The 14,000-nt window shown below is 38.0% G+C and overlaps 1 protein-coding gene across 5 annotated transcripts in view; it reads left to right on the forward strand.

Annotated features, from left to right (window-relative positions):
* Window positions 1-14,000, forward strand: part of HERC2 (HECT and RLD domain containing E3 ubiquitin protein ligase 2) — a 237,601-nt gene that overhangs the window by 84,106 nt on the left and 139,495 nt on the right. For 4 of the 5 annotated variants that reach the window (XM_040227910.1, XM_040227909.1, XM_040227906.1 and 1 more), the window contains 6 exons: window positions 2,686-2,870; window positions 4,075-4,230; window positions 4,942-5,127; window positions 11,039-11,209; window positions 11,574-11,677; window positions 12,542-12,692. In XM_040227910.1, the coding sequence (XP_040083844.1) occupies window positions 2,686-2,870; window positions 4,075-4,230; window positions 4,942-5,127; window positions 11,039-11,209; window positions 11,574-11,677; window positions 12,542-12,692 (953 nt within the window). The remainder of the gene's footprint in view (window positions 1-2,685; window positions 2,871-4,074; window positions 4,231-4,941; window positions 5,128-11,038; window positions 11,210-11,573; window positions 11,678-12,541; window positions 12,693-14,000) is intronic. The other variant, XM_040227912.1, reaches the window with a different exon arrangement.

Raw genomic sequence — 14,000 nt, forward strand, 5'->3', positions numbered from 1 at the left:
ACAATGTAGCCAAGACACTGAGATTTTATTTTTTTATTAATTAAAATTCAAATTAAAAACTTAGACCTGATTCAACTATTAGAAAACTTAGTTATGTTTGGAATAACTTAGCCATATGAATTTACCTTTTCATCTCTTCATTTTTATGAGTCGTATGTGCAGATCAAGTATTTGCAATGAAAATTTAGTTATCTGAATTGAAATGTACAAAATACACAAAATATACAAAATATAAAAATGTACAAAATATACAGAATACATAATGGCTTTTGAAGACTTTGTGTAAAAAGAACTAATATAAAACTCTCAGTGTTTTTTATTGGTTTTACATTGAAATGATAATATTTTAAATATATGGTAATAAATATATTATTAACACTGATTTTGTGTGTTCTTTTTACCTTTATTTATGTGACTGGTAGACATTCTAAATTACATGTGTAAGTCCCTGGCAGACGTTTCCTTTTGCACCATGTTCTCTATACCATTCTCACATTGTCTTCTGAACCTTCCTCTTTACTTTGGTTCCTTTGGCATGCAGGCAGGAGTTGGCCCCACAGCAAGTTTATAATGAAGATGTACCTATTTGGAAAACACAAAACAAAAACTGAATCATGGAAGTAAATAGTACCTTAAAGTTTTTTTGGAAAAGAGAAAAAGAAAAACGCATGAATGCCTTTCTCACTAACAGAATGCCTGTGATCTTGTCTCTTTTCATAAGCATAGATAATTTGCCTTTCCTCTTACAGAGATAGACTTTAACATTTATTTCCAACCTTAAGGTTTTGTGACTAAATGAGACTCATGTTTGGCTGATGCAGTTGTTGAAAAATAATCTGAAGGTTTACAGTTTGGAGATTTTGGAGACATCTGATGCATTTTATTATTTGGAAAACAGGTTGGAGAAATTGTAGTTTGCCCAAAGTAAGCCATGGAACAGATTTCAGAGTAACTCCTATGCTGACAAAGAGCCACAGAAAACCATTTATATTTGGAAATAGAGAGCTATGAAGATTTTTAAGTCAATGAACTATGTCAGAATTATACACTTTGACTGTGATTCTGAATTTTCTATTATGGAAATAAGTTAACATTTGTATTGTGTTCTGTTAATATATTTTGCTCCATCATGTATGGCATAAAAGCCAGATTCTAGACCGTTTCTTTTAGTGATACTGTTATCAGGGCAGGTTATCAGGTCAGGTTATCAGGTCATGGAGCAGGAAGATGAGGTGAACTGAAAACAAAGCTCTGAGCACCCACTTGCATTTTGTATGGCTGGGAGTGCTGAGCACAAGCCAGGTTCCCTGTTGCCTTTTGTTTGCAACCCTGTGTATGTTGAGGTGTGTCTTCTGCTTCTGTCCTCACTCCACTGCTATAGGTAAAGTAGAGTGAGGACAGAAAGAGTTCCTGGATTGAGCCCTGGGGGCAGGTATGGTTGATGGAGGTTCTACTTAAACCTGCTATTGTGTAAGAAATCAAAGAAGTGGAGCAGAATGCTTCTCCATGGCCTGGTGTTGTGCAGAGGTTCTGGACTTTTCTGCTCAGTGACCATGCCAGGTGCTCTTGGCTGCAATAGGGCTGGTGTGGTGGGGCTACACTGACAGAAGTTCCCAACCAGGCTCTGCTTTGGCTCTTTTTTTTCTCTAACTCACTTTCTCTTCCTCTTCTCAGGACCGCAGGTCAGGCCTTGTCTGCTTGGTACTGGGACTGTCCCTGAGTGGTCAGGTCTGATCTGGTGTTCTCCGTGCCTTCTAATCAGCCTTCACACTCACTTGAGTTACCTTCTTGGACACAAAAAGGATAGCACCTTTCTTTTAAAACTTGGTGGCTGAGCATTGCAGAATTTATTCCCAGCAGCTTGGCACTCTGTCACCTACACTGTCCACCATGTCCACTCCCCTTCTTTGTCTTCACCTCTGTGTCCTTGTTCCTTTGCATTCTGCTCATGGAACATTTACTGCTGTTCTAATTATACTTTCTCTTTTCTCCCCTTTTACCTACTGATGGTTCATTACTCAAGTTGGATCCTGCAGTTGGAATCAGATCCTCTGCTCCTTTCCTCGTTTCTGTGTTCTTTGAGCACCTCTTACTGTGACGTGTTTTATTTGTACCCACTTTAGTCTTCCTTCTTGTACTTTCTGAGCCCTGGGTATCCCTCACATGGCTCACTTTGGTGCTTAGTTAAGTAGGTCTGAAGGTAGACTTGTGAGGCAGATGCAGAAATGCGAGTGGCTCTTATCTTTAAGAATAGTGTTGCATTTGTATTTGAAATGAAGTGCGAAGGGATCTTGTCTTTAAGAACAGTGTCGCATTTGTATTTTGAAATGCAGCTTTGATAAAAAATTATATAACGGTTACTTTTCCTTCCAAAGGCTTATAGAGGAGTTTTCTATTATTTTGGACTACTCCATGCAACTCCTTAGGAGCACATTTGTAAGGCAAAGGGTATCATTCTACCTTTTAGTGTCTTCTGCATGCCTCTGCTTAGTTTTGAATGATGTATGCTTATTGCAGATAAACCTGACACACATTGGGGAAGGAAGCCAGCCGCAGGTCACGTGGGTGTATGGTCTTTATTTCTGATTTTAATTTATGTTGTGATTTTTTTTTTTTTAACATCCCTTCCCTCTTTAAAGACAAACATATCTTGCTTAATTTTGCAATTCTCTTTCTCCTGCATAGAAACATTGCTTCTCAGACAGTAGCCAGATTGAAAGATGTTGCCCGTCGGATATCATCATGTCTAGACTTTGAGCAACATAGTCGTGAAAGATCTGCTTCATTGGATTTGTTGCTGCGTTTTCAGCGCTTACTTATCAGTAAACTTTATCCAGGAGAAAGTGTTGGTCAGACTTCAGAAATTTCTAGTAAGTTACTTTAAGTGTTAAAGTGTCTTGTATGTGTTTTGACTTCTTTATTTAGGCTTTTTGACATACCTATTCTGCATGGCCCACATGTGTAGGTCTTATACTATTAGATGTACCAATTGTGGAGGACTTTATTTTGCATCTACTTTTTTTTTTTTGGACAGATATTTCTGTTTAAAACTCATCAGTTTTTTTTTCATTGTGTTAACATTTAAATTCCTTAGACATGAGAAATAGCATCCTTTATGTTCAGGTTAGTCTTATAGAAGGTCTATTAGACTTATTCCACATGTTAGTTATGGACTGTTAGAGACTGACATAATATGGGGACAGAACTGTGACCTAATATTTGTATGTCACTCTGGTAAGCTAGATGAATGTAGCAGGAGAAATGCCTCATCGTTGCAGGAAGAGAATCTCAGTCATAGCTTTAGTTTATTAGCTGCTGGATACGGAACAAAGTCTCCTGGGAGTTGCTGATTCCTCACCTACCAGAGTTAGGATGAAACTTGAGGGTGCCTGTGAGAATTAGGATGATACGTAAGAAAGAGCTCAGTTCTGTGTACAGTGTAGAGTAGAGCACTTTGCACAAACTCCAGAGGAGTGGTTGGCTCTTTATGGGATAATTCTGTGCCAGGAATGGAAGAGTCTGCTACTTTTGTAAGTGTTTTTATAGCTAGTGTATTCTAAAACAACTTGATTACTTCCCGAAAATAGTTAGGCACCTGTAGAAGATGGAAAATTTCGGGTTGAAATCAGTGAACCATTTCAGTCTGAAAGAGGTGTCATAAACTCACAAGGACTAAAACGCTATTAAGAGTCACTTAGCAGAAAGAGTTAAAGATTTTTTATGACATCGAAAACCACGTAACTGTTCATTGAGAGTAATTTTCAGGCTTTAAGATTTGGACTTGAAAAACATGTATATTGGGTATAAGGTTTTAGAACTCTTAAGTTATAACTTTGGTTTACTGTTTTTAAATACTGTGTAGTTCAGTGTTTAAAAATTAATATATCCAAACTCACTGTTTTTCAAATTATGTGCTGTAAAAGGAGCCAAGTACTAAGGGTTAATAACCACTCCTGTTTGAAAAAATTATAGGTAAAAGATGTAATAGATAAAGATAGAATAGTGAAGCAGTGAAGTTTATTTACAAGGTAAGTTTTGATAGTGCAAATGAAATTCTCTACATCTCCCCTCCAGGTCCTGAACTGATGGGGGTCGGGTCCTTGCTGAAGAAATACACAGCCCTTCTGTGCACACACATTGGAGACATACTGCCTGTGGCAGCCAGCATTGCTTCCACCAGCTGGCGGCACTTTGCAGAGGTGGCCTGCATTGTGGAAGGGGACTTCACTGGTACTTAACTTGTTTCCTAAATGTCAGCCTGTATTTGTTTTTGGAGATTGATATGATTTAAAATGTATCATTTTGTGATAAACTTGCATGCCTTTACCTCATGTATCTAGTCCTGTAGACTAGACTACATGTCTAGTACTGTAGACTAGGCTATATCTAGTCCCAGTCTTTAACCATTTGCTTTTTTAGTTGCAATTCTAGAGTTAAGCAACCTGGTGTAAATAGAATTGGTACTTTAGAGTCATACCACCATTATTAGCACATCAATAATGAAATAAACGGTAATTGTCTAATTTTATTTCAACAACATAAGAATTAGTTGCACCTCAAGGACCTTAATAAATTTCTATATTGCTTAATATTTTTTCAAGTTAATTCTGTGACAGAAGATTATTATGATTGAGTGCTTTTTTCCTGATGGTTAACTTAGTTGAAAACACTTAGTTTTTCTGAATAAAAAATTCTAGCTACTCCTTTTGTGTTGAAACGGTGTTTTCAAAAAGTATTTTTATAACTCAAAGGGTTCTGTTTGATACCTGTTTGTTTCTTTCAAAATGAAAGATAAAATAATCCTGTAGAGTATACTGAAGGACAGGTGTTCCTTATCTTCTGATTTATCAGGATTTAAACATAGCCAAGCTTGTAAAGTGAGTTTATAAGATAAAGACTTTTAAGTCTTATACCTTTTTTTCCTTTTCTTTTTAAATGTAGGTATTCTCCTTCCAGAACTAGTAGTGTCTATAGTGCTTCTGCTCAGTAAAAACGCTGGTCTCATGCAGGAGGCTGGAGCTGTCCCTCTACTGGGTGGCTTGTTAGAACATCTGGACCGGTTCAACCACCTGGCACCAGGAAAGGAGAGGGATGACCTTGAAGAGTTAGCCTGGCCTGGCATCATGGGTATGGCATCTTCACTTAAGGACTTGCACTGGGGAAAGTTTTGTCCTAGTCTGCTCTTTCATTTGAAAGACTCATTTGACAAAGGAATACCAGTTACTGCCATTTTCACTGATTGTAGTGTGGAGAAAGAGGTGGCAACCCACTCCAGTATTCTTGCCTGGAGAGTCTCTTGGGCAGAGGAGCCTGGCAGGCTGCGGTCCATGGGGCCGCAGAGTCAGACACGACTGAAGTGACTGAGCATTTTGATGGTAGTGTAAGTGGAAAACAAAGATAATCCACATCAGAATAGTTTTGGGTTATATTTAAGAGAAATTTGTTAGTAATGGTTGTTACATCCTGAATTGGATTATTTTAGAGCATTCTGGAAAATCCTTTCTTGGGAATTGTCTCCAGAAGATATAGTTGAAGTGATTAGTTATGATCCTGCTTTGGAGGCAGACATTGATATGGGAAGGCTTTCTTACACTCAGTGGCCTTATGTGATGTTAATGAGTTATGGAATTTCCATAGTCTACTGGGCACTTCCCATCCTTTCTGTCTCTAGTGCTTACCAAATTGAAATGAAACTTATCTTTTCAAAGTTTTGAACTTTGACACTTTTGAATCTAAGTCTAAGCATTATGACTTCCGGACTTAAAGAATCAATTGTGCTTTACCTTTCATTTTATAGGAAAGCTGAAGCAAGGTAGGCCTTTCTCCCATTGTAGACTGTCATTTTTATAGGTATTACTTAACACAAAAAGTAACAGGTGTCCTGAGGAAAATAACTAGCATTAGGATATTGAACATTATTTTTTATTTCTTTATTATAGCTAATATTTTCAACACAGTTCATCTACTTTGGTGAACTTAAATGGTCATTTGTCTGTTTACTCTATATGGTTGAGAGCTTATAATTTGATCAGCAGTTCAGACATAGTTATTATAAGACATTTTTTTATTGTGAAGTGTAACATAGACACAAAATTACCAAAATCAACTTTGAGACTGATCACAGCAGAAACCATTTATTAAGCAGAACCTTCCCAAACACTGTTTCTGTCTTACTGAAAAGTTTCTCTGGGCTTTTTTGCTTGCCGTTCCCCTGCTTCTATTGATCGTTTTATCAGATAGGCATGTGACTCATAACAAATTAATTGCTTAAATGTTCGTCTGTTTCTTGGTGGTTTGTAAGGCGTGCTTTAGTACAGAATGCCAGATTTCCACAGTGATTGCACTGGTCTTCATCTTTAGGAAGTGGGAAGTACTCACCGTTCCACCTCCATGCCTAGATCATATGCCGTTTTTTTCCATAGGCGTTTTGTCTGTAGAATCGTTGTGCCAGCACTCTTGGGTGGAAGGACTGTTGTGGTCTCTCCTCTGGAGAACCACCTTTGACTAAATCAGTGACTCTCTGCCTGTGTCTGCTTCTGAGTGTGAGCTTCCTCCCAGACCATACTATACTTGCTGGCACCTCTAGTGCGCCTGTGCAATAGAAATGATGAAAATGGGCACTCTTGTCTTGCTCCTAGGAGCAGAGGAAAAAACTACCCAAAGTATATTTGTTGTTGTTTTTCCTTTGTAGATACCTTAAAATATTGAGAATGTTTCCTTTGGTTTCTGAATGGACATTAAATTTCCTCAAATACTTTTTCCTGTATCTCTTGATGATTATACAGTTTTTTCTATTCATGTTGCAGATGGCAAATTTCATTCTTTTTTATGACTGAGTGTCATGTTGCAGATAGCAAATTTCATTCTTTTTTATGACTGGTATTTTAACACATATTTATGTGTGTATATTGTGTGTATGTATATCTCACGTCTTCTTTGTCTGTAACAGATGTAACATTCATCTGTTAGTTTCCACCTTTTAGCTGTTGTGATTAATGCTGCTGTGAATATGGGTGTGTAGATGTCTGAGTCTCTGCTTTCACTTCTTTTGGATATACAGCCAAAAGTCAGTTCAGAATTCTTGCTTGGACAATTCTCTAGACAGAAGAGCTTGGCAGGCTGCAGTCCATAGGGTCAGATAGTTGGGACACAACTGAGTGACTGAGCACCAGTGCACTTGATAATTCCATTTTTAATTTCTTAAGGAATTGCCATTCTGTTTTCCACAGTAGCTGTGCCATTTGAGGTTCCCACAGGCAATGCACAAAGAAACAGTTCTGATTTTTCCACCTACTTGGCCAACACTTGTTTTTTTTTTTTTGAATAATAGCCATCCTACCTGGAGATTGTCATACTGAGTGAAGTAAGACAGGAGAAATATCATATGACAGCCCATATATGTGAAATCTAAAAAGAAATGATACAAATGAAATTACTTATAAAACAGACTCATGGTCTTAGAGAACAAACTTAAGATTGCTGGGGGAAGGATGGGGAATGAGGTAGTTAAAGGAGTTTGGGATGAACATGTACACACTGCTATATTTAAAATGGATAAACAACAAGGACCTATTTAATAGCATGTGGAACTTTGTTCAATGTTATTTGGCAGCCTGGATGAGAGGGAAGTTTTGGGGAGAGTGGATATGTTTGGCTGAATCCCTTCACTGTTCATCTGAAACTATCACAGCATTGTTAATTGACTATCAGTTCAGTTCAGTCGCTCAGTCGTGTCCGACTCTTTGCGACCCCATGAATCGCAGCATGCCAGGCCTCCCTGTCCATCACCAACTCCCGGAGTTCACTCAGACTCATGTCCATCGAGTCAGTGATGCCATCCAGCCATCTCATTCTTGGTCGTCCCCTTCTCCTCCTGCCCCCAATCCCTCCCAGCATCAGAGTCTTTTCCAATGAGTCAACTCTTCACATGAGGTGGCCAAAGTACTGGAGCTTCAGCTTTAGCATCAATTCCTTCCAAAAAAATCCCAGGGTTGATCTCATTTAGAATGGACTGGTTGGATTTCCTGGCAGTCCAAGGGTCTCTCAAGAGTCTTCTCCAACACCACAGTTCAAAAGCATCAATTCTTTGGCTCTCAGCCTTCTTTACAGTCCAACTCTCACATCCATACATGACTACTGGAAAAACTATAGCCTTGACTAGACGGACCTTAGTTGGCAAAGTAATGTCTCTGCTGTTGAATATGCTATCTAGGTTGGTCTTAACTTTTCTTCCAAGGAGTAAGCGTCTTTTAATTTCATGGCTGCAATCACCATCTGCAGTGATTTTGGAGCCCCCCAAAATAAAGTCTGACACTGTTTCCGCTATTTCTCCATCTATTTCCCATGGAGTGATAGGACCAGATGCCATGATCTTCGTTTTCTGAATGTTGAGCTTTAAGCCAACTTTTTCATTCTCCTCTTTCACTTTCATCAAGAGGCTTTTTAGTTCCTCTTCACTTTCTGCCATAAGGATGGTGTCATCTGCATATCTGAGCTTATTGATATTTCTCCCGGCAGTCTTGATTCCATCTTGTGTTTCTTCCAGTCCAGCGTTTTTCATGATGTACTCTTCATATAAGTTAAATAAGCAGGGTGACAATATATACTCCAATACAAAATAAAAAGTTAAAAAAAAATAGTAACCATCCTATTAGGATCACGTGGTATTACATTGTAGTTTTGATTTGGTTTCCCTAATGATTAGTGGTGGTGTGCATCTATTTATGAGCCTGTTGACCATGTACGTATGTTTGGAGAAATGTCTTTTCAAGTATTTTTCCTCCTTTTAAATCAAGTTTCTTGTTGTCATTGTTGAGTTGAAGAAGTTTGTTACATGTTCTGAGAATATATGACTTGCAAATATTTTCTCATTCTGTGAGTTGCCTTTTCATTCTGTTGATAGTGTCCTTTGATTTTTTTTTTAAATAAAGGTTGTCTTTACTTTTGGTGTCTCATCTAAAAAAATGATTGACAGATCCAGTGTTATGAAGCTTTCCTCCTATGTTTTTTTCTAAGAGTTTTATTTATAGTTTTAGCTCTTATGTTTAGGTTTTTAATCTATTGTGAGTCAGTTTTTGTGTATGGTGATAGGTACAGGTCCAACTTGATTTATCTGCATTTGAATATTAAGTTTTTGCAGCACCATTTGTTGAAAAGACTGTCCTTTCCCCATTGAACGGTCTTGCCATTCTTGTAAAAAAATATAATAATAATTTGCCTTTATATTGGGAAGATTTATTTCTGGGTTCTTCTGTTGCTCTAAATGTCATTGTGCTGGTACTACACTGTTCTTTACTTTTTTTTTTTTCCCTTAGGGTTTAATCTGAAAATTTTCTAACTTTTTGAGAAGTTATGCTAGTTAGCATAGTGATTTGTATAATGTTTATTATGAAAATGTTCCAACAGATAAAAGTAGAGAAAATAATATAATGAATGTATAGTCAAGTATTTACATTCCCAAGGACTTCCCAGGCAGTCCAGTGGTTAGGACTCCAAGCTTTCACTGCAGGGGCACAGATTCAATCCCTAGTCAGAAACTAAAATCCTACATGCTGCACGGCGTGGCCAAAAAAAAAAAAATTACATTCCCCAAGCTCTCCTATGCTTTTTATCTGATTGATTGTATTATTTTAAAACAAATTTCTGTCTTTAAAGATTACTGTTAATGATAAAAACTTTTTTGGGAGAATGAAACCACAGTCTCATTGTTCTAAGATGAACAGATTCATTACTCATTTTATTAGTGGTTATGTTGAGTCAGGATGTAGACAGGTCCTCTATAGTCAAGGTCATATATACTTCTTGTTGTTTTTTACCCAACAGCATATCTCCAGGCTCTCCTCGCTCGCTTTGGTTGTACTGTTTATTTTTTTTGTTTGTTTTTTTAAAGAAGTAGGCTGTTTGTTCTGGAGAATTTCACATTTTCTGAACTTGGTTTATTGCATTCTCCTCTTCAAGTCGTAACATCTTTTGTCAGTGATATTTTCTATGAACTGCTGATAGGTTTGCCGAGATTTGGTTTCCATTTTGTTGGGTCGGAGTGTTGCTGAGGTCATGCTGTGTGCTTTCTGTTTTGCCCGTGGCGCTGAGTGGCCCCCCTTCAGTTCTGTCACGTGGACCAGGGGGTTCCTATAGTGTGTCTGCTCTACAGTCCTCTAACAACCTTGCCCTCAACTGGTAGCACGAGGCACAATTTGCACAGGAAAGACACGATCCTAGCGTGATTCACCATCACCCCCAGCCCACCTTAACCCCTTTTTGTAATAGTAAGTTGGAGTCCTAATGCTTCCAAAGGTGACTAATGAAGTTTGCTCTTTTTTTGAAGTACCATTATTAACTCATTGAATTTTATTGATTTTATGTTTATTAACTTTTTAGCTTTTATTTTTTCCTAATATGTACATTTAAAGATAGAAATGGCTTCAAAAATATACTTAGCTGTATGTCACAAGTGTTGATTTGCAGTATTTTGATTATTGTTTGTTTCAGTTTTCTGATTCCCACAGTCATTTTTTTCCTGGGAATTTTGGATGACATAGATATAATGACAGCATAATTTCAAATGTAGGGATTTTAATTTTTTGTTACTTGTTTTATTTATTTATTTATTGCTACACCATACAGCTTACAGGATCTTAGTTCCCTGACCAGGGATTGAACCCAGGCCCTTGACAGTGAACATACAGAGTCCTAACCACTGGATTACCAGGGAATTCCCTTAGCTGTTTTTAACTTAACTGCATAGTAGTTATTTTACATGCTCTGTAACTTGACTTATTTAAAATTTTTCAAGCTTGCTTGATGCTTGGTATATGGCCAGACTTACTATTCATCCTATCACATTGTGTTTTTGTTTTCAAATTGTTCTGTATCCTTGTTGAATTTTTGTTTGTGGTGGTAGTTATAGTAAGATGTATGTTAATTTCTTATTGTGTTTGTGGATTTGTCTATTTCACCTTGTAGTTCTTTCACACAATTTGTTCTAGTCCTTTTATCTATTGACCTATTGATTCATTGATTTTGGTTTCTGTATACACAGAGTCATTTTTTACAGGTCAGAATTGTAGAAATAATGAGGAAGTAACACTTATACGCAAAGCTGATTTAGAGAACCACAATAAAGATGGAGGTTTCTGGACTGTGATTGATGGAAAAGTGTATGATATAAAGGACTTCCAGACGCAGTCATTAACAGGAAATAGTATTCTTGGTAAGGTGTTGCTTTTTAACTTTATGGATAAAGGTTGTGAATGTGTCATTTTAAGTAGACCATCTAATTTGGTTTAAAATGATCAGTTTAGTAACTGCTCCAGGTCTCATACATTTTAGTCTATCAGTGACTTTCTATCACAGCAAATTCAGACATATTTAAAGAATTTCATATAATTATGCAGTTTTTGTTCCAACAGTTGTTGGAACTTGTTCCAGGTTCTGAGTTGACTCAGACAGCCCTGGCAGAGGGTGAGAGATCGTATTACTTTGGAGTTAACCTGCACAATCTATTTCCTGTTTTTATAATAAATGGCTAGGCAAACTGTACTGAAGTCATGTTACTTTTGTCTGTTTTATTTCAGCTCAGTTTGTAGGGGAAGACCCAGTGGTGGCTTTGGAAGCTGCTTTGCAGTTTGAAGACACACGGGAATCAATGCATGCTTTCTGTGTTGGTCAGTATCTGGAGGTGAGGCTGTGTGTGTGGTGAGCAAGGTGGACATCAGTGGGGACCCTCTCTGGATATTTCTGATAAGTTTTTACCCTGAAGTATTGATAGCTGGATCTTTTGGAGGAAGGGGTCATTAAATGAAAAGCAAAGATCTTTTAGAGATTATTTTTAATAAGCCAGTTTGCATTTATTCCTGTTAAGATTTATGATGTACTGATCTTGAAAAACTATTTTAAAATTGTTAATTTGTAAGAAATACAAACCCTGATCCACGCACAAACACAAAAAAGTTAACTTTTTATCTTTACAATTTTATTGTATTTCTGTGTAGAAATTTGGAAGGACTTACCATATTGATAGGTATTTTTGGGGAGTAGCTATTTCATAGCATAGTGTTTTAGAATAGAAATATGGCCATTCTGTATATTCATAAGCATTGGGATTTATATGTTGAGGTTGACTTTCCAGATGTGGATATAGAAATGACCAAATGTATTAATTTATACCTCAAGAGTAATGTTTAAAGGATCTTATGAAGGGAAAAATTAATTTTGTTTATAAGTTGTCACATGACTAGCAGCGTTTAAGATTATTTTCATTTGAACCCTTTCTGTTCTACCTTCTGACTTCCTCAGAAATTTTCTAGTTAAGTCGTTTATCATTGCTTTGGATTTTCTACCAGTAGACCTATGCGTACTGTCTGCTCTCAGTTATTAAAATCTTCTGTTATTGTGGGGCAGCCTGAGCTCACTATTATAGGACATAGTCTTTATTATGGCAGTATATCTTGTATAAGGATAAAAGCTGTTGGAATTCTTGATTGAATGTTGTTAATTAACTCTATTTTCATTTCATACTGATAATGAAATTTATCTTTCCCAGCCTGACCAAGAAGTTGTTACCATACCAGATTTGGGAAGTCTGTCTTCACCTCTTATAGACACTGAAAGGAATCTGGGCCTGCTCCTTGGATTACACGCTTCTTATTTAGCTATGAGCACACCACTGTCTCCAGTTGAGGTCGAATGTGCCAGTAAGAAAAATTTTGTTTTCTGTAACAGATTAGCTGGAGCTGTAAATGCCATTAAGGATAGTGAAGAAGAATGAGCACAGTTGTTGATGAGGAAATGTAAGGATAGTGAGACTAAACCAGTTCATAGAAATAGCTGTGAGTGGCTTTCATTTGTGCTATCTGTGGCATCAAAGGAAGCAAGCTGACAGGTGTGTAGGAAGGTTGAGCCTGTGTGTGGTCTCCCTTCGACATCCTCTAACAGATTGGCTCAGCTCCCTGGTGCCTAGAAATCTACATGTTGTGGATTGACGATTCCTCGGGACAGTTCTGTTTGAGGATTGTGTTTTTACCAGATTCCAATTCAGTGTATTTTGGGATGGCAACGTTCGTAACCACCTAGAGTATTACATTTTCTCCATATTCCATATGATACATTGGAATGACTCTTCACATATTTGTGTATTTCTCCACTGACTGTCCAATGCATATTTCTTGAGTTATTTCTCATGGAACTTTCCATGTTAGGCACTGAGGATGTAAGCAGGTTTAGAATTAGATGCACTCTGTTCTTGCCTGGAAAATCCCATGGACAGAGGAGCCTGGTAGGCTGCGGTCCGTGGGGTCGTGAAGAGTCGGACACGACTGAGCAACTTCCCTTTCACTTTTCACTTTCATGCATTGGAGAAGGAAATGGCAACCCACTCCAGTGTTCTTGCCTGGAGAATCCCAGGGACGGGGGAGCCTGGTGGGCTGCTGTCTATGGGGTCACACAGAGTCGGACACTATTGAAGTGACTTAGCAGCAGCAGCAGCCCTTAGTTTGGAGAAAGAAATGGCAACCCACTCCAGTATTCTTGCCTGGAGAATCCTGGGGACACAGGAGCCTGGTGGGCTGCTGTCTGTGGGGTCGCAAAGAATCAGACATGACTGCAGCGACTTAGCACCAGCAGCTGCAGCAGCTGCCCTTAGTTACTTCCTGTACCTAGACATCATAAACAGGTCAGGTTGGATGGTGGTAGAAGATAAAATGGAGTCATTTATAAGTGGTTTGGGAGGTGAGGAGTGGGTGGAGGGAAAGATTTCATGGAGGTGGAACTATGGTGAAATTGGAGTCCCAGCAGACTAGGTGTGTGAGGGCAACACTGAGAAAATCAGCTGGACCTTTGTCAACAAATTAATCACAAACTGCTTTTTAATATGCTGTCTACGTTGGTCGTAGCTTTTCTTCCAAGCGAGCGTCTACAATTTCAAGCGTCTTACAATTTGATGGCTGCAAGTCACCATCTGCAGCGATTTTGGAGCCCCCCAAAATAGTCTGTCACTGTTTCCA

The sequence above is a fragment of the Oryx dammah genome, unplaced genomic scaffold (genome assembly GCF_014754425.2).
Source record: "Oryx dammah isolate SB20612 unplaced genomic scaffold, SCBI_Odam_1.1 HiC_scaffold_27, whole genome shotgun sequence".
NCBI lineage: Eukaryota > Metazoa > Chordata > Mammalia > Artiodactyla > Bovidae > Oryx > Oryx dammah.